The sequence below is a fragment of the Carcharodon carcharias genome, chromosome 1 (assembly GCF_017639515.1).
Source record: "Carcharodon carcharias isolate sCarCar2 chromosome 1, sCarCar2.pri, whole genome shotgun sequence".
Lineage (NCBI taxonomy): Eukaryota > Metazoa > Chordata > Chondrichthyes > Lamniformes > Lamnidae > Carcharodon > Carcharodon carcharias.
Window position 1 is genome coordinate 263968214 of NC_054467.1, and position 27080 is coordinate 263995293.

The 27080-nt window shown below is 44.5% G+C and overlaps 1 protein-coding gene across 2 annotated transcripts; it reads left to right on the forward strand.

Annotated features, from left to right (window-relative positions):
• The first annotated feature begins 5971 nt into the window (after positions 1 to 5971).
• On the forward strand, positions 5972 to 25969 carry LOC121277882 (interferon-induced very large GTPase 1-like). 2 transcript variants are annotated; one of them, XM_041187648.1, is made up of 2 exons: positions 5972 to 6070; positions 18242 to 25969. In XM_041187648.1, the coding sequence occupies exon 2, from the start codon at positions 18464 to 18466 to the stop codon at positions 25322 to 25324; it is 6861 nt and encodes a 2286-aa protein (XP_041043582.1). In that variant the 5' UTR covers positions 5972 to 6070; positions 18242 to 18463; the 3' UTR covers positions 25325 to 25969. The 2 variants fall into 2 exon arrangements, with proteins under 2 accessions (XP_041043582.1, XP_041043590.1); XM_041187656.1 differs by lacking the exon at positions 5972 to 6070 and adding an exon at positions 14093 to 14427.
• Positions 25970 to 27080: the final 1111 nt, after the last annotated feature.

Here is a 27080-nt window from a genome sequence, read left to right on the forward strand (position 1 = left end):
AACTGAATGCTAAATTCTACCATGCTATGGTCAATGTTTCCTAAGAAGCATAAGAGAGGGCTGGTAGCGAGGCAATGCAGGGTAAAGTCAAAACAGGCTGTGAAGCAGAAAACCAACTTGATTGAAGTGGAAAATACAGCAGAAACCCGCAACTGCCAACAATGACATCTATTCTCTCTACAATGTAACCGCTGTAAAAACCGAACCTATCACTGTCACCATTCAAGTCAACGAGAAACCAATAATAATGGAGGCGGATACAAGAGCCTTGACAACAGTGATGGGAGAACATATTTTTGAATATCTTAGTGAAGACCCTAGAGCAGACAATTGCGCCATTTTACCTGGATGGGCCAATTAAGGGTCGCCCAGCACGACGTCTGCACAGAAGCACTATGCGCCCCCTGTGTGGGTGGAGGGGGGATTTCCAAAGTCGAGAGTGTGCTCTTTCGTGCATGCTCACGAAAGAGCGCACTCATCTCCCTGAGGCTAAGCGCTGCCTCACGGAGGTCGGCTGTTCTGTGACAAAGATTAAAGATTGAAAAAAATATTCCTGACATGTCCCCTCATGTGACGCTGTCACATGAGTTAGTACATGTCCATAATTTTTACAAAAACTTCTAATCGAATTTTTTAAAGCCTACATGAAACCTCATCCCGCCCATGGATGAGGTTTCATGCTTTTTCTAATTCCTGCCTGGGGCTCCTGGCCTGCCCACCAACATTAAGGTTGGACGGGCAGGTCCATTAATTAGCTAAATGACTCTGTCAATGGCCTCAGTTGGCCATTGACAGGTCATTGGATGCACAGCTGATTTTGCTGAGCCCCCGCCTCCCTGAAAACTTAAATGGGGCACGGTGACGTTGGGAGTTCCGCCTGATGTCACCGCACTTCATTTTACGCATTAACTAGCGGGCCCCGCCCCCGTTCACTGACAGGAAAATACTGCCCATAGTATTGCAAGGGTAGTCAGATTCACCAATGTCCGAAGAGATGAGACCATTCCATGCCTGAAAAACAGAGTTACCCAACATGGAATCTTATTGTGGGGATCAAGAGTGGTCCTCCCTTCATGAGGAAGAGAACCGCTATTAGTAGAGCTTCATAGTGCGCATCCTGGTATTTCAAAAATGGAGATGCTAGCAAGGAGCTACATCTGGTAGCCAGGCATCATTGGCGATATTGAAAGCATGGTAAAATGCTGTCCACAATGCCAGCAACAACAGAATAAGGAAAGCATGCCAGAGACTTAATCTTTAATGACCTGTAGTTGTAAATATATATATGTTGTTGGATGTGTGAATATGTTATGAAGATATAAAAATTTTCATAATATTTTAATGCTTTATTGTAAAGTAGTTTTATGGGGGTAAAGAGATTGTCATGTCTGTATTTGATTTAATTACATTTTGTAATAAGCAGACTGCATGTTAAGTTATCAAAAGAAGTAAGGTATAGAAGTGTCTTTAATATGCTAATGAGTAAACGTAGTTGGGGTGTTAGCATGTAAGGTGTAAAGGGGATTTGTATTTTTAGATAGATGAAGGGGGATTTGGTTTTCAAAGGGATCTCAGTCTGTTCACAAAAAGCCATACAAGCAAGCAAAGGAATGTGTTTATTTTTCTCAAGGGTTATTGACAATATTTAGTGGCAACATGAAAAGATTTATATTATGAGAAAGGTAAAGTTCCAAAGACATATTGCAAGGATCATTTTTTTTTTACTGTTGTAAAGAGCATATCATAATATTTTCTGTTGGACTGTGGGTTAAGATTACAATGGTTGCAGATTGAAAGACATGTCCACTGGAACAAGATGGGAGATGTGTACAACGTCGCAGTCCTGGAACAGAGTGTGCCATGAAATACAGAATAATGCCAGAAAGGAGTCCTGGACCAAGGGAGCTGCCTGGCAACAATGTTTTAATTGGCTCCTGACCAGGTGACCAGGTTTTTTTGTGAGGGCAGTGCAGCAGAATAGCTCCTAGCCTGAAAGTAACAAGACCTAAAACCTCTTTCTCCTGTGTGTGGAAGATTCCAGTAATTCCACAATAATAGCTAGTTGGCTTTATCTCCCCATATCTCGAAAAGCTGCTCTCTCTGAAAACCCATGTCAAAAGGCAAAGGTGAAAATCATTGTTAGAGACATTGAAAGGCAAGCACTCAACCAGTGAACTTCAGACTGAAAGTTGTGGAAGACCACCTCGTGTCATCGACAAAGAACTGAAAGGAATTTGGAAGACCTCGATCAAAATCGACCCATCGAATCCTGTATTCTGGGTTGATGCTATTGAACTGTTTTATCCCACCCTTAAAATCCATTTTTTGTGTATCTTATGTGTCGTGTGTGTGTGTGTGTGTGTGTGTGTGTGTACAGGGATTTAAGAAGGGAGTAGAGTTAAGGCTAAAGTGTTAGAAGTTAGCAGTTCATATTTCTTTCTTTGGTACTCATTAAAGGCAATTTGTTCAATAAACAGTTATTTATTTATTAACTTTACAAACCTGGTGCTCGTATTCTTTAACCTAAATCAAACAGTTGGGTAGAGTTGGGGCAATCTGGTGGTGTGGTCAAACTTCTCACATTTGCTGCAGCTCAGGGATCAGTGAGGCTTGATGTTACAGCACACTATCCCCAGTGACTCGTGACAGTATGGAAAGAAAGGAATTTACATATTAAAGAAGGAAGAACATTTTTATGGAGAATGAGGCTCTCTGTCAGGAGAAGGCATTGTAAGATCTAACAGAAGTGTGAGAAACCTCTGGCATTTGTGCACAAACCTGCTGTCTACAGAAAACAAAGCTGGAGAGAGCCATTTTGAGTTCCATTGTGCAGGGTATTGTTTTAATACGCTGGATCTGTTTAAAATCTAAAATCTATTTTTGGACCATTGCCTTAAAGGGTGTGCAACAAGGTTAATTAGAGATTTTTAGAACTTCAAATTAATACTATAATAACTCTATGTGTGTGCATGGAATCTTTCCTGTTAATAAATATTTTAATTTAGTTTTGTTTTAAATCTCTAACGTCTTGGTGGATTTGTTACTTCTGAATTCAGGGCATGCATCTCGAACTAAATACAAATTGCAAAACCATTGTGATAGCGTGATCAAGTTTCCCTTGTGGATTTGATTTGCCTGACAAATATCATCTGCGCATCATAACAAAATGTTCTTTGTAAATAGAAAATGCAAAAGAACATAAAGGGGGAGGAGATGTAGTGATTGTAAGTATAGCCCCTCCTACTGTCACTCAAGTATCACGTGACATTGCGAAGCCTCTAACCAATGAGTCCTAAGCACAGGCTAATTGGGAGGTGTGGCTTCCTGTTGACAGTCATGGTTCAAGCATGTAGCTGCATCTAAAAAATTCTCTGTAATAAAGTTCTGTGCTTCTAGCTGAAATGTGTTCGTTTTGCAAAGTTATTACACAAATATTGGCCAGATTGGTTAAGGATGGCAGATTTCCTTCTCTAAAGGACATTAGTGAACCAGATGAGTTTCTATGACAATCGATGATAGTTTCATGCTCACCATTACTGAGGCTAGCTTTTCAATTCAGATTCTTTTTAATTAACTGAGTTTGAACTCCACCATCTACCATGGTGGGATTTGAGCCTTTTTCCTCAGGATAGCATAATCCCTGGCCTCTGGGTTATAAACCCAGTGACCTTACCACTCACTGTACAACCATCTCCCATCATCACACATCAGTGGCTGTTCATCTCAGTCTACTTCCTACATTTGATCTCACTGAGAAAGAGTCAGATTGTGCAGGGCACAGCACACAATAACAATCAGCGACATGTGATATGGTGCACATTGAAGTGATCCCCCAGACCAGTCTCATCTTGAGCAGCCCGATTGTCTTCTCGATTATAGTCCTCATGGAGACATGGCTTCTGTTGTATCTCTCTTCAGCAGGGGTTTGAGGATGTCTGCTCGGTGCCATCAGCCATCTTTTCAGAGGCTTTATCCCCCACGCTTCAGCCATCCAAGCATGCGGAGGGCTGAAAAGCCTCGGAACCAGGGACTGTTGGAGAATATGAGAGTCGTGGCAACTCCTAGGATACCGTGTAGAAACCTGGAGGATCTGCAGCTGATAATCACACAGTATTGAGCGATGGTATCCTTTACAGTTCTCAAAGGCCTCCAGCAGGTGCTTTAATTGCCACGTGGGTACAATCAATGGTTCCCTGAATCTTAGGGGGACAGCAATAGCAGCAAACTCTCTAGCATGCTCTGCCTGGCTATCCTGATCTGTTTTGAAATGTAGAAAGGTATTCACCCTCCTGGAGAATGTGTCTGTGACAAGCTTTATGCAGTTGTGTGCTGCAGACTGTGACACACCACAGACATCCCCTACAGGACCCTGGAATGAACCTGATGTAGTATAAGGACATAAAGGGTTAACGTGGGACTGGTTACAGTACCAGCCACACAGCGATGTAAGTGAACATATAAACCGCACCCAGAGGACATCTTAGTATTGGACAGAGCTGTGTGTAGAGCAAGCATGGGGACAGCTCCTAAGTTGCTTCTTAAATGCCCTCTGAAATGGCCCAGGAAGCCACTCAGTTGTATCCTGGGGACTTGTGCCAAAATTGGGAGAACTGTCTCACAGACTAGTCACGTAATAGCCTGACAAAGTCATCCTCATGGGATCATACCAACAGATAATGTCCCATACACCACCATCACCATCCCTAGGTATGTCCTGTCTGCTGGCAAGACAGAGCCAGCAGAGGTGGCGGCACAGTGGTATACAGTCGGGAGCGAGTTTCCCTGGGAGCCCTCAACATTGACTCCGGCCCCATTGAAGTTTCATGGCACCAAGTGAAACATGGAGAAGGAAATCTCCTGCTCAATCCCTCAGCTGATGAATCAGTACTCCTCCATGTTAAATGCCACTTGGAGGAAGCACTGAGGATGGCAGCGGCGCTGAATGCACTCTGGGTGGGAGACTTCAATATCCATATCAAGAGTGGCTCGGTAGCACCACTACTGACCCAGCTGGCTGTATCCTAAAGGATATAGCTGCTAAACTGGGTCTGCGGCAGGTGGTGAGGGAACCAACAAAAGGGAAAAACATACTTGATCTCATCCTCACCAATCTGCCTGCCACAGATGCATCTGTCCATGATGATATCGTCATAGGAGTGGCCACCGCACAGTCCTTGTGGAGGTGAAGTCACGTCTTCATATTGAGGATACTCCCCATCGTGTTGTAACCTCATGGGCCGGCATATCCCCCACTCTACCATTACCATCAAGCCTGGTTCCATGAAGAGTGCAGGAAGGCATGCCAGGAGCAGCGCCAGACATACCTAAAACAGAGATGTCAACCTGATGAAGCTGCAACACAGGAGTACTGGCGTGCCAAACAGCATAAGCAGCAAGCGAAGGTGAGGGCTAAGCAATTTCCCAACCAACAGATCAGATCTAAGGTCTGCAGTCCTGCCACATTCAGTCGTGAATGGTGGTGGACAATTAAATAACTCACTGGAGGAGGAGGCTTCACAAATATCCCCATCCTCGATGAGGGAGGAGCCCAGCACATCAGTGCAAAAGATAAGGCTGAAGCATTTGCAACAATCTTCAGCCAGAAGTGCCGATGCATCTCAGCCTCCTCCGGAGGTCCCCAACATCACAGATGCCAGTCTTCAGCCAATTCGATTCACTCCACGTGACATTAAGAAATGGCTGAAGGCACTGGATACTGGCAAAGGCAAAAACCAAACTAACTGGCTTTAATCTGATTAAAACACACACAGACACACCCACAGACTAAACCTCAATTTTAAAAATAATTCCCAATAACATTATATCCATTAATAGCTTCATGACACTAGCCTCTGACCCTGCTCTTGTTGCTACTTCATTCTTGCATAGATTAGGTAATTGGTTTCATCAATGGCTTCTCCCAATCATGTGATTTCTTTGAAATGTAAACCAGAATAGAACTGAAAGTGATACTTACTTGTTGATATAAAGCCAAACACTCACAGTTAGAAAGGGTCACTTTGACATCGTGAAACATCCAGTCCACTGAAAAAGACAACTTGTGAATCAGGTAATTGTGTCTTTTGTTAATTCCATTGAAATGCCTAAACTCTACTTTTCAGATTGGAGTCTAAATTCCTCTTGAATGCTTCAATTGACCCTGCCTCCCTCAGCCTCTCGGGCTGAGCATTCCAAATCCTAACCATTCGCTGTGAAAGAAAGTTTCTCCTCAGATCACTTAATACTTTAAATCTGTGCCTTGTCGTTCTTCATCCTTTCATAAGAGGGAACAGTTGCTCCCTATGTGTCCAATCCCCTCATGATATAAAAAAGGGAGTGGAGAGTGGGGAAACCTCAGGATTAAAAAGAGAATGGAGACACATCAGTTTAAAAAGGGAGCGGAGAGAGGTGAGAATTCAGTTTAAAAAGGGTGCGGAGAGAGGTGAGAATTCAGTTTAAAAAGGGTGCGGAGAGAGGTGAGAATTCAGTTTAAAAAGGGTGCGGAGAGAGGTGAGAATTCAGTTTAAAAAGGGTGCGGAGAGAGGTGAGAATTCAGTTTAAAAAGGGTGCGGAGAGAGGTGAGAATTCAGTTTAAAAAGGGTGCGGAGACAGGTGAGAATTCAGTTTAAAAAGGGTGCGGAGACAGGTGAGAATTCAGTTTAAAAAGGGTGCGGAGACAGGTGAGAATTCAGTTTAAAAAGGGTGCGGAGACAGGTGAGAATTCAGTTTAAAAAGGGTGCGGAGAGAGGTGAGAATTCAGTTTAAAAAGGGAGCGGAGAGACAGCAGATTATAAAGGGAGCGGAGAGACAGCAGATTATAAAGGGAGCGGAGAGACAGCAGATTAGAAAGGGAGCGGAGAGACAGCAGATTAGAAAGGGAGCGGTGAGACAGCAGATTAGAAAGGGAGCGGAAAGAGGTGAGAATTCAATTTAAAAAGGGAGCGGTGAGACTCCGGGTTGGGGGGGTGGGGGGTGTGGGGGTGGCCAGCGGAGAGACTCTGGGTTGAGCGTGGGGGGGGAGCGGAGAGACTCCGGGTTGAGGGGTGGGGGGGTGGAGCGGAGAGACTCCGGGTTCAAAAGGGATCAAGGACAGAATCTCTGACTCGGGCACAGGGACATAAAAAGTGCAATTTCATTGCCTGATGTAGTGCAAAGGCCATCTCATCCGTCCGGTGGTTTATGAACTTCCCGTACACCTAACCTATCCAAGACTTGTAGCTGTTTAGTTTTTAACTCATCTAGTGTCTCAGTTTTCTTTTATTCATTCATGAGATGTGGGCATCACTGGCTGGGCCAGTATTTATTGCCCATCTCTAATTGCCCTTGAGAAGGTGGTGGTGAGCTGCCACCTTGAAGCTGCAGTCCATGTGGTTTAGGTACGCCCACAGTGCTGTTAGGAAGGGAGTTCCAGGATTTTGACAGTGACAGTGAAGGAACGGCTGATATATTTCCAAGTCAGGATGGTGGGTGGCTTGGAGGGGAATTTCCAAGCAGTGGTGTTTCCATCTATCTGCTACCCTTGTCCTTCTAGATGGTAGAACCCTGAGGGTTTGGAAAGTGCTGTCCAAAGAGGCTTGGTGAGTTCCTGCAGTGCATCTTGTAAATGGTACACACTGCTGCTACTGTGCGTCAGAAGTAGAGGGAGTAAATAATTGTGGATGTGGTGCCAATCAAGCGGGCTGTTTTGTTCTTGAGGGTGTCAAGCTTCTTGAGTGTTGTTGAAGCTTCACTCATTGTGCTTTGTAGATGGTGGACAAGTTTTGGGGAGTCAGAAGGTGAGTTACTCACCGCAGGATTCCCAGCCTTTGACCTGCTCTTGTGGCCACAGTATTTATATGGCTAGTCCAGTTCAGTTTCTGGTCAATGGTAACCCCCAGGGCTTTGATAGTGAATATCAAGGGGGCGATGGTTGGATTCTCTCTTGTTGGATATGGTCAATGCCTGGCACTTTTGTGGCGAAAATCTTACTTACCACTTGTCAGCCCAAGCCCTGATATTGTCCAGGTCTTGCTGCATTTGGACATTGGGACTGCTTCAGTATCTGAGGAGTCATGAATGGTGTTGAATATTGTGCAATCATCAGCGAACATCCCCACTTTTGACCTTATGATGGAGGAAGATCATTAATGAGGCATCTGAAAATGGTTGGGCTTAGGACACAACCCTGAGGAACTCCTGTAATGATGTCCTGGAACTGAGATAAATGACCTCCAACCACAACAGCCATCTTCCTTTGTGCTAGGTATGACTCCAGCCAGCGGAGGGTTTACCCCTGATTCCCATTGACTCCAGTTTTCCCAGGGCTCCTTGTTGCCATACTTGGTATCCAATGTGGCCTTGATGTCAAGGGCAGTCACTCTCACCTCACCTCTGGATTCAGTTCTTTTGTCCATGTTTGAACCAAGACTAACCAACAAATGCCTATTGCTAAGAAAGTGTCGATTGATAGCGACACTTGTTGAAGACCCCTTCCATCACTTTACTGGTGATCGAGAGTAGACTGATGGGGTGCTAAATGGGCAGGTTGGATTTGTCTTGCTTGTTGTGTACAGGATATACATGGGCAATTTTCCACATTGCTGGGTAGATTCCAGTGTTGTGGCTGTGCTAGAACAGCTTGGCTAGGGGCACGGCAATTTCAGGAGCACAAGTCTTCAGCACAACTCTGTACGTGTGTGTGTGTGTGTGTACGTGTGTGTGTGTACGTGTGTGTGTGTACGTGTGTGTGTGTACGTGTGTGTGTGTGTGTACGTGTGTACGTGTGTACGTGTGTGTGTGTGTGTACGTGTGTGTGTGTGTGTACGTGTACGTGTGTGTGTACGTGTGTGTACGTGTGTGTGTACGTTTGTGTGTACGTGTGTGTGTGTGTACGTTTGTGTGTACGTGTGTGTGTGTGTATGTGTACGTGTGTGCGTGTGTGTGCGTGTGTGTACGTGTGCGCGTGTGTGTACGTGTGCGCGTGTGTGTACGTGTGCGCGTGTGTGTACGTGTGCGCGTGTGTGTACGTGTGCGCGTGTGTGTACGTGTGTGTGTGTGTACGTGTGTGTGTGTGTGTACGTGTGTGTGTGTGTGTACGTGTGTGTGTGTGTACGTGTGTGTGTGTACGTGTGTGTGTGTACGTGTGTGTGTGTGTGTACGTGTGTGTGTGTACGTGTGTGTGTGTACGTGTGTGTGTGTGTACGTGTGTGTGTGTGTACGTGTGTGTGTGTGTACGTGTGTGTGTGTGTACGTGTGTGTGTGTACGTCTGTGTGTGTGTGTACGTCTGTGTGTGTGTGTACGTCTGTGTGTGTGTGTACGTCTGTGTGTGTGTACGTCTGTGTGTGTGTACGTCTGTGTGTGTGTACGTGTGTGTGTGTACGTGTGTGTGTACGTGTGTGTGTACGTGTGTGTATGTACGTGTGTGTGTACGTGTGTGTATGTACGTGTGTGTGTGTGTACGTGTGTGTGTACGTGCACGTGTGTGTGTACGTGCACGTGTGTGTGTGTACGTGTGTGTGTGTGTACGTGTGTGTGTGTGTACGTGTGTGTGTGTGTACGTGTGTGTGTGTGTACGTGTGTGTGTGTGTACGTGTGTGTGTGTGTACGTGTGTGTGTGTGTACGTGTGTGTGTGTACGTGTGTGTGTGTGTGTACGTGTGTGTGTGTGTACGTGTGTGTGTGTACGTGTGTGTGTGTACGTGTGTGTGTGTACGTGTGTGTGTAAGTGTGTGTGTGTGTGTAAGCGTGTGTGTGTGTGTAAGCGTGTGTGTGTGTGTAAGCGTGTGTGTGTGTGTAAGCGTGTGTGTGTGTGTACGTGTGTGTGTGTGTGTGTGTACGTGTGTGTGTACGTGTGTGTGTGTGTGTGTGTGTACGTGTGTGTGTGTGTGTACGTGTGTGTGTACGTGTGTGTACGTGTGTGTGTGTGTGTACGTGCGCGTGGGAGGGAGTGTGTGTGTCCGTGCGCGAGGGAGGGAGTGTGTGTGTCCGTGCGGGTGGGAGGGAGTGTGTGTGTCCGTGCGGGTGGGAGGGAGTGTGTGTGTCCGTGCGGGTGGGAGGGAGTGTGTGTGTCCGTGCGCGTGGGAGGGAGTGTGTGTGTCCGTGCGCGTGTGTCCGTGCGCGTGGGAGGGCGGGAGGGAGTGTGTCCGTGGGACGGAGGGAGGGAGTGTGCGTGGGAGGGTGAGAGGGAGGGAGTGTGCGTACGTGTGGGTGTGTGTGCGTACGTACGTATGGGACGGAGGGAGTGTGCGAGTGGGTGCGTACGTGTGGGTGGGAGGGAGGGAGTGTGCGAGTGGGTGGGTGTGTCAGTGGTTGGGGGGTAAGGTGTGTATGTGGGGGTGCACGTTGGTCCTTACCTTTTCCTGCATTCATCATTGAACCAGGGTTGATCCCCTGGCATGGTATTAATGTTACAGAGGTGGGTATGCCAGACAATGAGGGTACAGAATGTGGCTGAGTACAATTCTGCTGCTGCTGATGGCCCACAGTGCACACTCTCACTCTCTCTCTCACCTCCCCCCAAGCACACACCCACTTACAACTCACGCACACACACAGTTGCTCTCTCACTCCTACACATGTTCTCTCACACTCACTCACTACCACACACACTCGCACACACTCACTTTCTCATGCCCCGAAACTCACTCATTCATTCTCCCCTACACAGACACATTCACTCGCTCCCCTACACACACTCGCTCCCCTACACTCACTTTCCCCACCCCCCACAAACACACACGCACTCACTCACTCTCTCAGTCTCACTGTCACTCCCAGGCCCTCTCTGTTTACTGCACCCTCTCACTCCCCAACGCCTGCGCTCTCTCCTACGGTCCATCTCGCTCTTGTGCACCCCCTCCTTCTGCCAGGGGCCTTACCCATTCTTTTGTATTTTGAAAGCAAGAAGACGACGTACTGATCTCAGCAGGAAGGAGCTCAGTAACATTTTTGTGAATTTAGAAATTAAAATGAAAAGTTCTGTTAACAAGAATAGAAGTAAATGTCAGCACACAAGATTATTGCTGTACAATTAAGATTAGTCATACAAAAAAAATCCCCCAAAAAGACGCTCTACTTGGTCAGACCCACAGAACTCCCTCATAGATGTTTAACTTTATAAAATCCAGTAATATAACCCAAGGTAAACTGCTGTAGCTTCAAAAAAGTCATGCCACATGACCTGTAACTCCCTTCCACTTTGCTATGGAAAACCAAACTTCAGAATAAAACTGCTTGTTGCAGCCCAAGACTTTGCTGGCTTGACTGGATGGCTGATTCAAACTGCATCCTCCCCCAGTTCAGAACCACATCAGCAGCTACATCTCGCAGCTCCAGCTCAACCGCTACAGCTACCCTAAACTCTCCATAGTAACTCTAAAATTCCCTTCTTTCCCTTTCCATCTCAGGTTCCATTGTTCTCACACCTCTTTGAAAATCAAATCCTTCCAAAAAATAAGATCTTTCATGTTCCCATCTTGTCTTTGCTTTCAGGTTAATAACATATAATACCCCACTACCAGTTAACTATAGAACTTCTGCAAGATGCAAATGTGTTTCTTGTTACCTCTGACTTCCCTTTGATACTCAAGCAAACTCTGCTTATCCAAAATGCAAATGTTAGATCTAACCTATTCACTGGTACCTCAAACCTAACACCTCCATCATTTTCATGTCTCATGCCCCACAGACAACATACCTCCTAGTAAACTCAGACACACACAGCCTTCACCTTAGAATAACATAGTATTCCTCAAAAATATTTTTTAAAAATCCATTTCTCACAACATTCACTCTCCCACTCCCCCACACATTCCCTCTCGCACTCCCACACACGCACAAAGTCACTCACTCTCCCACTCCCATAAAGTCCCTCTCTCTCTCGATCACTTCCACAGACACACACACTTTCTCACTCCCACAAACACACGTTCACTCACTCTTGCTCCCTCACTCCCTCCCTCACTCTCTATCTCTGTCATTCCTACACAGTCACTCACTCTCTCACACTCACTCTCTCACCCCCATGACATGGAGGTCTGCAGGGTCTCACTCCTGGGCCTTGCAGCCTGCCTCTCCCCTCCAGAGCCCTGGCACTTTGCTGTCCCATTCCTTGGGCCCTATATTCTGCTGCCCTGGGCCCTGGGAGTCCTTGGACACCAATCACTGAAAGCAAGTATGTAGGTGTAGCAAGAAGTTCGGAAGGAAAGTGGTATATTAGTCTTCATTGCAAGAGGACTTGAGTACAGGAGCAAGAATGTCTTACTGCAGATGTACAGGGCCTTGGTGAGACCATGCCTGGAGTATTGTGTGCAGTTTTGATCTCCTTATCTAAGAAAGGATATACCTGCCAAAGAGGGAGTGCAACAAATGTTCACCAGACTGATTCCTGGGATGGCAGGATTGTCATATGGAGAGAGATTGGGCCGACTAGGACTCTATTCACTGGAGTTTAAAGAATGAGAGGAGATCTCATTGAAACGTATAAAATTCTGACAGGGCTGGACAGACTGGATGCAGGGACGATATTTTCTCTGGCTCGGGGGTGGGGTCACAGTCTCAGGATGCAGGGTAGGCAGTTTAGGACTGAGATGAGCAGAAACTTCTTCACTCAGAGAGTGGTGAACCTGTGGAATTCTCTACCACAGAGGGCTGTGGAGGCCAAGTCACTGAATATGTTTAAGACAGAAAGAGATTTCTAGACTTTAAAGGCATCAAGGGGTATGGGCAGAGAGCGGAGTATGGTGTTGAGATAGAAGATCAGCCATGATCATGTTGAATGGTGGAGCAGGCTCGAAAGGCTGAATGACCTAGTTCGGCTCCTATTTTCTATGTTCTACGAGCAGCAAAGACAGCCAAGACAGAGTGAATGGATTCCTTAACAGCCCACCCAGACATCAGTAAACATTGTGAGACATCCAATTTGACTGAAACTTCGTCTTTCTCATGAGGGATTCTAGTTTTCACCTTTGATGATCTTGCCTTGGAATTCTCTGCAAAAGTTGTTCCAATTTGGATGGCATTAATGATGGCCCACCTCGCAGGGTTTCAGTCTTGTCTCCTGAGATTCTATTCCCCTGGATTCTCGAGTATACACTCAAACACCAACTCGCAAGCATATCTTCAGCCCTTCAGCTGTGCCGAGCAGAACACTACTGCTCCAAAGGGGCACCTTCACCCCAAAAGCCCGCAGCACAAAGACAGCAACATTCTGCTACCTTCTTCAACTAAACTCTGCTCCCCGCACCCTTTCCTATTTGGAGCCTATTTCTCTGGTCCTCTCTTTTTAACTGAACTGAGACCTTTTTCTACCCCTGTCCCCTCTCTGGAGCTCTTTTGGGACCTTTCCCTGACCCCTGTCCCCTCTCCTCTTTGGGACCACTCCCTGTCCCCTGCCTGGAGCACCAGTCTTCCATGGTGCTCTGCTCCTAGTCACGTGACCAGGTTTTTGCACCATTTTCCTTCTTGCCCAGGCACACTGGGCCCACAGAACGAAAAATGTACAACTCTGCATGTGCACCCTGCTCCGCATCTGTGCATGCACACAGGCTTCAGGGTTTGTTGGGAGTTGAAGTTCCTCACCTCCACTCTCAACGTTAAGGTAAGTATAGTTTTCATGGAAGTGGAGATAGGTGGTCTTGGTGATGGTGTGGATATGTGGTTGAAAGCTCTTCTCAGGGTTGCGAAGAGTCTGGTTTAACCTCAGACAGTTGTTAGAGAGGGGGACAGTGTCAGAGGCTAGGGAATGGAGTTTGTGCTGAGAACTGAAGATAATGGCATCAATCTTTCCAATACTTGATTTAGGGAGTTTCTGCTCATCCAGTACTCCATGTCAGTGAAACAGTCTGATAATTTAGAGACAGTGGAGGAGTTGAGAGAAGTCAGGTAGAGCTGGGTGTCATCAGTGTACAGGTGCAAATTGATGTTCCGTTTTCGGATGTGTTGTCAAAGGGAGGCATATCAATGCAAACTAGGAGGGAGCCAAGGATAGATCCTTGGAGGATATGAGAGATAACTCTTCAGGAATGGGAAAAGAAGTCATTGATGGTGATTCCTTGTTATGATTATACAGATAAAAAAGAACCAGGTGAGAGCCATCCCAGCTGGACTATGGTGGAGAGGTTTGAACAGCTGTGAAAAGGCTACAAACAGGTCGAGAAGGCTGATGAGGAATGTCATTTTTGACTTTGTTAAGAACACCTCGGTACTGTGGAAGGAGTGGAAACTGATTAAAGAGATTCAAACCTTGGGCCGTAACTTCTGATGGAGTGGCAATTGAGTTAGATTGCCACACTGTTTGAAAGTTTGTTCCTATCTTGCCCGACCATCCAACTCAGGCTGGGCAAGATCTGGGCAGTGCAGCGTGTCCTCAGGCCCTAACATTGAGGGCTGTCGAGTCGCAGCTAAGGAAGCCAGGCCCGCTTTTTTACGGCACTTGTTGCTGTAAACCAGGTAGGTTTAAAAGACCAGCCAGGTTAAAGGTCCTTGACAAACCAGGGAGAAGTATATAAAGTAAGAAGGAATTACCATCACAGAATCCCCACTATCAACATCCTGGGGCTAACCATTGACTAGAAGCGTTGCTGAGAATTCTGTGGCAAGTACGTGATAGAAATGTTCTCAGGTGCATCTATTTCAATGCAAGGAGTATTGTCGGAAAGGCTGATGAGCTTAGGGCGTAGATTGGCACATGGGATTACGACATTATTGCTTTTAGTGAGACTTGGTTGCAGGAGGGGCAGGACTGGCAGCTCAATGTTCCAGTGTTCCATTGTTTCAGACGTGATAGAGGGGGAGGGATGAAAGGGGGAGGAGTAGCATTACTTGTCAGGGAAAATATCACAGCTGTGCGTAGACAGGACAGCCTGGAGGGTTCGTCTACAGAGGCCATATGGGTGGAGCTGAGGAATGGGAATGGTGTGACCACACTAATAGGATTGTATTATAGACCACCCAATAGTCAGAGAGAACTGGAGGAGCAAATCTCTAGAGAGATAGCAGACTGATGTAAGAAACAGAAAGTTGTGATAGTAGGAGATTTTAACTTTCCACATATTGACTGGGAAACCCATACTGTAAAAGGGCTGGATGGCTTGGAGTTTGTCAAATGTGTTCAGGAAAGTTTTCTAAATCAATATATAGAGGTACCAACGAGAGAGCACACAATACTTGATCTCCTATTAGGGAACCAGACAGGTCAGGTGACAGAAGTATGTGTAGGCGAACATTTTGGTCCAGTGACCACAATGTAATTAGTTTTAAGTTAATTATGGATAAGGATAGGTCTGGTTCTCGAGTTGAGAAAATTGGAGAAAGGCCAATTTTGTGGAAATGAGAAAGGATCTAGGATGAGTGGATTGGGATAAGTTGTCTTCTGGCAAGGATGTGTTCAGTAAGTGGAAGGCATTCAAAGGCGAAATTTTGAGAGTGCAGAGTTTGCACGTTCCTGTTAGGATTAAAGGCAAAGTTAACAGGCATAGGGAACCTTGGTTTTCAAGGGATATTGGCGATCTGGTTAAGAAGAAGAGAGAGGTGTATAGCAGGTATAGGCAACATGGAGCAAATGAAATACTTGTAAAGTATAGAAAATGTAAGAAAATACTAAAGAAGGAAATCAGGAAGGCAAAAAGAAGACATGAGGTTGCTTTGGCAGATAATGTGAAGGTAAACCCGAAGGGTTTCTACAAGTATATTAAGAGTAAAAGGATAGGAAGGGACACAATTGGTTCCCTTGAAGATCAGAGTGTCGTCTATATATGGAGCCTCATGAGATGGGGCAGATCTTAAACAGTTTTTTTGCATCAATATTTACTCAGGAAACTGGCATAGTGTATAAGGAAGGAAGGGAAACAAGCAGTAGTGTCATGGAACATATAGAGATTAATGAGGAGGAGGTGCTTGATATCTTACAGCGAATAAAGGTAGATAAATCCCCCGGGCCTGACATGATATTCCCTTGGACCTTGAGGGAGACTAGTGTAGAAATTGCAGGGGCCCTGGCAGAAATATTTAAAATGTCCTTAGCCACGGGTGAGGTGCCGGAGGATTGGAGGGTAGCTCATGTTGTTCCGTTGTTTAAAAAAGGCTCCAAAAGTAAACCAGGTAATTATAGGCCAGTGAGGCTGACGTCAGTAGTAGGTAAATTATTGGAAGGTGTTCTGAGAGATCGGATATACAATTATTTGGACAGCCAAGGGCTGATTAAGGATAGTCAGCATGGCTTTGTGCATGGTAGGTTGTGTTTAACGAACCTTGTAGAGTTTTTCGAGGAGCTAACCAAGAAAGTAGATGAAGGAAAGGCTGTGGATGTTGTCCACGTGGACTTTAGTAAGGCCTTTGACAAGGTCCCACATGGGAGGTTAATTCAGAAGGTTCAGACACTTGGTATCCATGGAGAGGTTGTAAACTGGATTTGAAATTGGCTGTGTGGGAGAAGACAGAGAGTGGTAGTGGATGATTGCTTCTCAGACTGGAGGCCAGTGACAAGTGGTGTGCCTCAGGGATCTGTGCTGGGACCATTGTTGTTTGTTGTCTATATCAATGATCTGGATGATAATGTGATAGTGTCATCAGCAAACTTGCTGATCCAGTTTAAGATTGGAGGTGTTGTGGACAGCGAGTAAGACTTTCAAAGCTTGCAGAGGGATCTGGACCAACTGGAAAAATGGGCCAGAAAATGGCAGATGGAATTTAATGCAGAAAAGTGTGAGGTGTTGCATTTTGGTAGGACATACACAGTAAATGGTAGGGCACTGAGGAGTGCGGAGGAACAAAGGGATCTGGGAGTTCAGATACATAATTCCCTGAAAGTGGCATTACAGGTAGACAGAGTTGTAAAGAAAGCTTTTGGCATACTGGCCTTCATAAATCAAAGTATTGAGTATAGGAGTTGGGATGTTATGGTGAGGTTGTATAAGACATTGGTGAGGCCAACTTTGGAGTATTGTGTGCAGTTCTGGACGCCTAACTACAGGAAGGATATCAGTAAGATTGAGAGAGTGCAGAGAAGATTTACTAGGATGTTGCCGGGTCTTCAGGAGTTGAGTTACAGGGAAAGATTAAACAGGTTAGGACTTTATTCCTTGGAGCGTAGAAGAATGAGGGGAGATTTGATAGAAGTTTACAAAATTATGAGGGGTATAGAAAGAGTAAATGCGAGTAGGCTCTTTCCACTTAGATTAGGAGAGATAACCACGAGAGGACATGGCTTTAGGGTGAAAGGGGAAAGGTTTAGGGGGAACTTTAGGGGGAACTTCTTCACACAGAGTGGTGAGAGTGTGGAACGAGCTACTATCTGACATAGTAAATGCGGGCTCACTCTTAAGCTTTAAGAATAAATTGGATAGATACATGGATGGGAGAGGTCTGGAGGGTTATGGACTGGGTGCAGGTCATTGGGACTAGCGGAATAATTCGGCACAGACTTGAAGGGCCGAATGGCCTGTTTTTCTGTGCTGTAGCGTTCTATGGTTCTAAGTAACTCAGCTCCTGAACTTCCAAAGCCTGTCCACCAGCTACAAGGCTCAAGTCAGGAGTGTGATTGAATACTCCCTATTTATGCTTGACACAATTCAGGACAAAGCAGCCTAATTGATCAGCGCCCCATCTACAAACATTCACTCCCTTCACCACCGACGCACTGTAGCAGCAGTGTGTACCATCTACAAGATGCACTGCAGAAATTCACCAAGGCTCCTTCGACAACGCCTTCCAAACCCATAACCACTACCATCCAGAAGGACGAGGGCAGCAGATGCATGGGAACACCACCGCCTGGAAGTTCACCTCCAACCACTCACTATCCTGACTTGGAAATTATCGCCGTTCCTTCACTGTCGCTGGGTCAAAATCCTGGAGCTCCCTCCCAAACAGCACTGTGGGTGTACCTACACCACATGGACTGCAGTGGTTCAAGAAAGTGGCTGATCACCACCTTCTCAATTAGGGATAAATAAATGCTGTCCTTGCCAGCAATGCTCATATTCCTTGAAAGAATTAAAAAATATATATAGGAAAAAAAAGTCTATACCTGAACAGGAGAGGGTTAGGGAATGGGACTGGAGGAGATATCTCAGGCATGATTGTCACATCTTTCAAAAGAGGAGTAATTTAGAAAAAAGTGTTATCTGACTGGATGTGCATGTGTCACCCTTCCATTTCCAATAATAAAATGTGTAAGTTTTTTGTTATTCTCCATGATAGTATTGAGCTCTGGCAGTTATTGCAGCCTACTAAATCTGATGACTTCACATTCAAATGTCCACAGCTATTCCCATGCACTGAACACTGATCGTTGTCAGTCCACGTGGTGAGGGGATAGGACACAAAGAGGAACCTCAGACCTGCTAGCAAAGCCAACCGGCAGCCTGGATTCCCAATAAATCACAGGACAGGAAGACGGGCCCTCAATCAGTTACAGGACGGTGCACGGCCTTCTGGGAATCAAACTATACGAATCACTGAATAGTTTCAGCCTCTCTTAAAGGAAATGGCAGGACCTTTACAAGCTGGAAAAAACTGGTCCCAAACTGAGCTGATGGAAAGGGCATCTGGAGGGCTCGCACTCAAAGGAATCTTTGTCAGTAAAGATATGAATGATATGTTAAAGGAACGGGAAAGAATGCTAAAAGTGCCAGAGACCTGCTGTCTATTGGGCACATCCATGTCGCCTAGGGAACAAACTGAGAGTTTTGTATCTCGCACACATGCAGTAAATTCTAAACAGTGTATGGAACAGCTGGGTCTCGGTATCAGAAACAAGCTCGAGATTGGATTCTTGGGCTTTAAGCTTGATGTTAAGGGAGAGTATAACAGCTCTAGCAGTAGCTCTACCTCTGCCAGCACAGATAGCACATATGTCTCTTTGTGTAAGATGGTCATTATACCTATGGCCAGTGTTGAGTTGAACCAAAAGGACCTGACACTGTCAGGATCTGCTGTAAATTCTCTGAAAGAAGTTGAAACTAATCTGCTCTATCAGGAGTCAGAAGATATCAAAGATGCTTCTTGTCAGCAGTTCCTTGAACGCTATGGATCACATGTAAACAGCAGCAATATTCAGTTTGGGGGTATTTATTTAACAGAAGCAGCTAGTGATGAATTGAAACACAAAGAGAAAGACCATTGTGAAAAAGTAATGAAAACACTGGTAAACACAGATTTACACACTGACATTTTAGGATCTGCCAACGCCAGTGTTTCAGCCTCTGCTTCTTACTTTAAATCTAACATTAATTATTCCTGCAGAGAGAGTCTGTTAGAAAAAATAAGTATTTCTATTACCAAGATTGGTGGCCCTGTTGAAGCATCATCGCTAGAAGACTGGAAGGCAGGATTACAGGCTCAAAACAGCACCTGGCGAGTCATTGATCGTAGCTCTGTTCACAACCTAGTTCCTGTCTGGAAAGTAATTTTACAGAACCACAGAAGAGACTTTAAAAATTATCAGTTATTAATGGAAAGCTTGCAGAGATGCTGGGAGAGGAAGACTGGGCTAAAGGCTGAAGATGTAGAAACTGCAGAAGTGTTGGAAGTTTATACCAGTGTTAAGGATCTGGTACAGGAAGTAAACAAATGGAATACAGCCTCGGAATTGGATTTTGTTACCAACTGTATCACGAACGTTTCCCAGTGTGCAAAAATTAAATCCTCTCTGAAGAAGCATTTTACAATAGACACAAACAAATTGTGGTACCGTGAATTTATTTGCAACAGCTCCATTCAGATATTCATCAGTAAAGTTTTACAGTGTGTCGCAGGGAAAGGCATTGCGGATGTAGACAAAGTGTATCTGAAAATTCGACTGTCAGATCTGCTGCAACCTGAAAGAATGATACGGAGTCTGGATTTTCCAAACATTTCATCAGTCTTGCAGCAGCTGACCGACGTTCCCAGCAATAAGGAAGAGTTAACCTTCTCCAGTTTTGCAGAAACAAAAGAACACATCAAGAAACTGGAGAGAAAATTGCAGGGACTGGATGTTGGGAATGAATCCCAAAGAAAAGTCTGCAGTGAGCTGGGAAAAGCATTGTTTAAACTGCAGCTGTTCTACAAACAAAGTGGAGATCAGTACATATCTTTCCTCTTGACTGCACTTCTGCACCCAGTGTCCTATGAACCCAGTGGAATACTGAATCAGCCATTAACAGAGAATGACCGTAAATACCTGATCTCTCAGTTAGATAAAATTGAAACCTACATAAGTGAGATGAAGACAATGGAGACGACACAACGCCAAGCCTTCCTGCTCTATAAAGCACTGACTGCCAGAGTCACTGAGTCACAAAATAAAGATCCCAGAGCAGTACTGCAGACTATGTGTGAAGAAATGAACCAAGAGATGACACCACAAGTCCGTGAGTCAGTGATGACCCCGAGTGGAACCCTTTTATCAGACATGGAACTTCTAAAAGTAACATTAAAGCATTTATCAACAGACAAAGATACACAGGAAGAAAAAGCACCATCTGAAGATAGTGAACCATTGGTGAGATCTATATGCAGTGATCAGAGGGAAAACACCATCAACAAGCACTCGGATTCTCTCAGCGATAGGACTGAGCTGTCAAACATATCTCACAATAATAGGCCACCCCAAATTGTAAATGACTTGGGATTACAAGATTATTATCCTCACAAATTGTCACTAAATTTCATGCGGGAGGTTTGCTGGGATAAACTGAAAGACAATAAGCCAAGTCAGCTGAAAGATATCCCTTGGCATTTTCTCCAAAGAATCCTTTCTGCCAATTCAATAGCGAGGAATTCTGAATGGCCACTTGCTCAAGAATCAGAAGGTGAGACTGATACTGATGAAAATTTCAGTGGTTTCTTTGAAGAAAAAGAAACTCAGATTTCTGGGGTTAACCCTCTAGATATCATTGCTGCCATTTTCCTCTGTGCAGATTACTTTCTGCAGCAGGAGCTGATGCTGAAGATGTCTCAGTGCCAGTTTGCATTACCATTTCTACAGCCAGGCCAGTATACTGCAGAAAAGGAGGGGGATTCCACAGATGGACCTCCTGCCACTCTTCTCCTCTGGGCCATGCGGTCTATTATTAAAAAATGGTGTCCAGAATCCCTCACAAATAGCAACAGCTTTGTGGAGGAGCCCATCGTAACTGCAGCCATGCCAACCATTTCCTTCATCAGACTTGGAAGATGCAGTATCTCCAAGTCTAAAATTCTCAACCTTACCTTGAGCCAGACACAGCTGCAGCAAAATATCTTCCTGCACTCTGAGATGGAACGTGGGAATATTCCCCGTGGAATATCCGATGGACTGGCAGAGATCTGCTGGTATCTCCCCTCTGGGAAAAGAAATCTGGACACGTTCCCCGAGGCTGCTGCATTCATTAACCTCCGAGGTGATGCTGAATCTTATCAGAGAAACACTCGGTTTCTTGCTGAAGTCTCTGCTGCTCTCTTTATTTTCATTGATATAATTGGTCAGAAGGAAAGAGAATTCCTCACTTCTCTCACTCAGTCACCAGCAAAATTCTTTCTCATAATAAACTCCCCTGGCAGTCAGCAAAAGATAAACCCAGTTCAGACAAAGAAACTGTTCCAAGATCTAAAACTGAAACCTCAACAATGCATTGTTCGGACAAATATGAATGATGCAAAACTTGTGGAAAATATTTGTTCCAGAATAAAGCAAATGATTCCAACTCATGAAGGAGCCCAGACCTTCCTGAACCTGGAGCAAATGGCTGATATTGCAAGGAAAAGTGGGATTGGGGTCGATGAACATTATCATCAAATACAACAAGGCAAACAGCGCGCCTCTGATATATTGAGAAGTCTTAACCCTGGAGCCATTACTGAATACAAAGGGAGAGTATTGCCCTTCCATGGTAAGCCCTGGAAAGACTGGTCTCAGTATGAGAAAGAGAAGTCTCGCATGAAACACCGTGCGGACAAGACCACAGAGGCATATAAATATGAACTGGACCAAAAGAAGAAGAAAATCCGACAAGCTCAACTCCAGCAGCGTCAGTCGAAAGAGCTGAAGGAATTCATTAGAGTGCTGACAAAAACCTGTGGAGAAGAGAGAGATTTTTTCCTAAAATGGCTGAAGTTCAACTTGGATAATACATCAAGAGAATTAATGTCAAAATTACGTAGTCGTTACAAAGAGCTATACAAAAACTCAAAGCAGAATGCGAGTAAGCTGAAGGATTTGGATCAGGAGATGTCTGACAGTTCCCTTGGACTTGAGCACTTCATGAGGGAACTCAGCCAGGTTTATGAAGTTTCAGTGACAACGGGTAATAAGAGAGAGGTAGACCCAAATATATTGAGGTTACCGGCTGTTGCAGCTGAACTATTACTGGATGGGTTCCCACTGGAGCTTATTGATGGAGATGTTTCCAATATTCCTGTTCAGTGGGTCAGAGCTGTGCTAAATGAAGTGACCAAGGTGGTGGGAATTGCTTCCCGTGTGTTTGTGGTGACAGTGATTGGTGTCCAAAGTACTGGGAAATCCACACTCCTAAATACAATGTTTGGTTTGCAGTTTGCCGTGAGTAGTGGCAGATGTACACGAGGAGCCTTCATGCAGTTTATCAAAGTCACGGGGAGCCTAGCAAAAGATCTGGACTGTGATTTCATCCTGGTAATTGACACTGAGGGGCTGAAAGCTCCAGAACTCGCAACCCTTACAGACAGTTATGAACACGATAATGAGCTGGCAACATTTGTAATTGGATTAAGCAATTTAACTTTAGTAAATATGGGGATGGAAAATCCCACAGAGATGAAAGATGTTCTGCAGATTGTTGTTCATTCCTTAATCCGCATGAAGCAAACAGGAAAAGGGCCAATTTGTCAATTTGTCCACCAGAATGTTGGAGATGTGTGTGCACATGATCAGAACCTGAGGAGTCGTCAGAAACTACTGGAACAATTGGATCAGATGACAGGTGCTGCAGCTAAACTGGAGAAGTTAGAGCAAGTAAAATTCTCTGATGTGATGGACTATGACCCTGATAAAAGCAACTGGTACATCCCCGGTCTATGGCACGGCACCCCACCGATGGCTGCAGTCAATACTGGTTACAGTGAACATGTCTTTGAACTGAAGAAGTGTCTGGTTCGTTGTTTATTAAAGCGTAGCCAATCTGAAAGAGCTTTAACAATTCCAGACTTTATCAAATGGATGTCTGGCCTTTGGGAGCAGGTGAAAAATGAGAATTTCATTTTCAGTTTTCAGAATAGTCTGGTCGCTGAGGCTTACAACCAGCTCTCCATGAAGTTCAAAGACTGGGAATGGGAAATCCGCAAATTCGCCCATTCGTGGACAAATGAAGCTGAAAACACAATAAAGAATGACGATGGTGATCTAAACCGACTGCTCCCAGAACTGGTATTGGAGATCAGGAAAGAGATTGACAACAGAGAGAAAAACACTCTTGATAAACTAGAAGCACACTTTGAAAGTGGGGCTGATAATGTGCAGCTAATGGAGAAATACAAGGAACAATTCAAACTAAGCATTTCCATGTTATGCAGCCAGCTTCAGGACAATTCAATACAGAAATGTAAGGATACTGTCAATAGACATGTGGGATTACAGAAAGTGGATGCTATTTGGAATGAATGTAATAAGAAGATTGAAGCACAAGTCAAGAAGCTTTTACAAAACTGTAAAGAAATTCAGCAGGTGTTAGGTGATGAAGAACTGAAAACTGCCTTTGAAATGATGTGGCGTAATACACTCACCGAACTGAATTATCAGCCCTGCACAGTAAGAAACATTGAAGTGGAGATTGAAAATCTTCTGAGACAGGACACAAAAGCACAAGGGAGAGTGATTAATGAAAAACTGGAAAGTAAACCCCTCTCTGTGCTCGGGGCCCACAGCTTTCAGATCATGGAGAAACACATCAACCTATTTAAGAAGACCATGGTTAAGAGATTAGCAATTTCTGTCCAACAATCAGATCTTGAACGAGCGGGAGTAATATCAAAGTCCCTTGAGACTAAATGTAAGCAGCATATCGATGAAATTGCAGAAAGGGACATGGATTACGATAATAAATATTGTATTGAATTTTTGAACGACATCGAGAAAACAATCAACAACATTTCAGATTCAGAGTTTTCAATGAGTGAGATTTTTAGGGCAGAGTTTAAACTTCACATATGTGGTTATGCTGCACAAAGATTCAAGGTTATGCATACCAGGTTTATCAATAAACACGACCCACGGAAGAGACTAGAAAGCAAAAAAGATCTATACTTTGAACTTTTCATGGATATTTACACAGAGCAGGATCAGAATCAGAAACAAGCAGAACGATTTGCAAAATCTTGTTATATGCCAGCGATCAGAGATGCTGTGCTAAAGAATCTCGGCATGAAAATTGTGGATGATATGAAAAAGACTGATCCTAAGGGAAAGTACAAGCTCCGCAATAACTTTGTTGTGGAACCTCTGGTCCATTTAAAACAAATGAATGACTTTGAAGACTATTACAAGTATATCAATGACTTTGAGAATTTTGCAAAGAAGTGGCTCCATGAACAGGTTATTGTACACTGCAAAGAACAATTTACAGGAGAGAGCAAGTTTGCACATCTAGCTAAAGAAATCCTCACAGAGATCACTGATCAAGCTAAAGAGGTTGTTCGAGATGCAGTGACCCAGAATATTTCTGGAAGTGCTCAGAGTTTCCTTGATTTGTTTGTTAAAAAGTTAAAGTCAAGAATCACAATGTGCAAAGATGAGATCAAAATTGTTCTATTCCAAACTGACAGCAATGCCAAGAAATTTGCAGAAGCAGTTCTACTGTCTATTGCAGAGATCGAGAAGCTGCTCCTCAATGAGGTTACAGGCTGGGATGTTGAAGCAAAGATTAAAGAATTATCTAGAAAACCAAATGAGGAACTATTTAAAGGGTTATTCTGTTGCACAAAGAAATGTCCTTTCTGTGGAGCTTTTTGTGAGTCAGAGACCACTCAGCACGGGCAGCATTTCACTAAACAGCACATACCTGAAGGACTCAATGGTTATCGATGGCTTAATAGCCAATGTCTTTCAATGGATATTTGTACAGCTTCAGTAGCAAGCAACGCATCATTCCAAAATAAAGACACAGGTTTTGAATTCAATCCCTTCAAGGATTACCAATTAGTCAATGCTTACTACAAATCCTGGACTATCCAAAGGGAACTCTCTGCAGAGGCAACATCCTATTGGAAAAGGGTTTTCTACAATTTCAATCGGGAATTTGCTGGCAGATATGGAGCGAAGCCTGCAGAGATTGGCTCTGCCTGGAACATTAAGTGGGAAGAAGTCAGGGAACATCTGAACAAAACGTATAACACAGATATTCAGTCTCTGTAGGATCCCTTAATGACACTTCTCAGTTCAAGTGAGCACAAACATCTCAATTACAAATTAGAGTATATGTGGAAACCAGTCTAAAATTTCATTACAGTAAAAATTTAAATCACATTGGATTATATAAGATATGCGACTAATGTGGAGCATCTAAGACACTCCAACAAGTCAGCTGTGAGATGAACCCAAGTAAGTTTATTGACAAAAATGCACACACGGGAGATCAAAACATCGCAACAATGCAGAGCTTTTCCCGTACATTTATAGCAGATTTTGAAAGCATTACAGCATTAATTATGATTATGTGATACCTTGTTCATACTTTCGAGCTCGGGTTTGCTGTAGAGTTATTAATAGAGGATTGAATAACTCCAAAACGGAGGGATTGGGAAAATACGCCACCACTTATAAAGAGGGAAATCAAAAATCAAAAACACCTTTTCTGATTACAGACAGGTGGTGAGAGGAGAAATCAGGGCTGTTTGAATTAAACCCCCTCCTATCCATAACAGAAATTGGGGGCTCAATTTCGGGATAACCAATTTGAATTGGACCAGAATCCAAGTTAAGAGATGAGCCAAATTTGATACAAAAGGTTCAACTGGAAGCAAAAAGAGGAAAATTCAGCGGCTGGAATGAATTTTAAAACACAAGTACCTGAGTACAGCCAATTCCTTTCCCCTAATATGAAGAAAATAGCAATGTTTAATGCCCAGTTATTTGTTCAGCAAGGAAATTTAAACGGTGAAATGTTGGCATCCCTTAGCACAGAACAATTGAAAGCTGCAGCTAGGGGGGTACTGTTAAAATTGACCAGCAAAATCAAAAGTGAAATGATCCAGTTATTGGAAGAACATTTGGATCTGAAATTACCATTAAGGCAGTTAGATGTAGAGGTCAATCATGACTCCAAAACCCCTCCCCTAGCCAATTTTGAGCTGGAAAAACTCAAACTGCAGCTAGAATTCAGGAGCAGAAAAGAGAAAGAGAGTGAGAGAGAAGAGGAGAGAGGGCAAGGGGACAGGAAAGGGAAAGAGAATTCCAGCTCCAAAAACTGGAAATGGAGCTAACAGCTCAAAGGGGAGAGAGAGAGAGAGAGAGACCAGACAATTAAAAGTGGCAAGGAAAAATCTCCCTCTCCCCAACAGCAACCCCCATTTCCCTGCCCTGGCAACACTCTCTGAGGCCCTGAAATATGCTGGATTTATTCCCTAATTTTGAGAGTGATGCGAAGTCATTTTTTGCCACTTAAGTAGCAAGACAGCTAAAATGGCCCTCAGAGATCTGGACATTTTTAATTCAAGGGCAGCTGTCAGGGAGAGCCCAAGAGGTCTACTCCATGCCGACTCCTGGGGCTGAAATTTCCCCCCGTCGGGTGGGAAGTTGATGGGTGGGTGCGTACGGGCGTGCTTCCGAATGGCACCCCTGATTGGAGACACACTGCCATTTTACGTGGGTGGGTCACTTAAGGCACGCCCGGCGTGACATCCACAGGGAAGCACTATGTGCTCCCTATGTGGGCGGGAGGGGGATGGATTCCCAAAATCGAGAGTGCGCTCTTTTGCATATGTGCACTCATCTCCCTGAGGCTAAGTGCTGCCTCAGGGAGATCACCTCTACTTTCAATAATATTAAAAATAGAAAAAGAAAATTTCCCTTACATGTGCCCTCATGTGACAAAGTGACATGAGTTGGGACATGTTCATAATTTTTACAAAATCTTTATTAATATGTTTTAACCCATCGGGGCTCCTGGCCG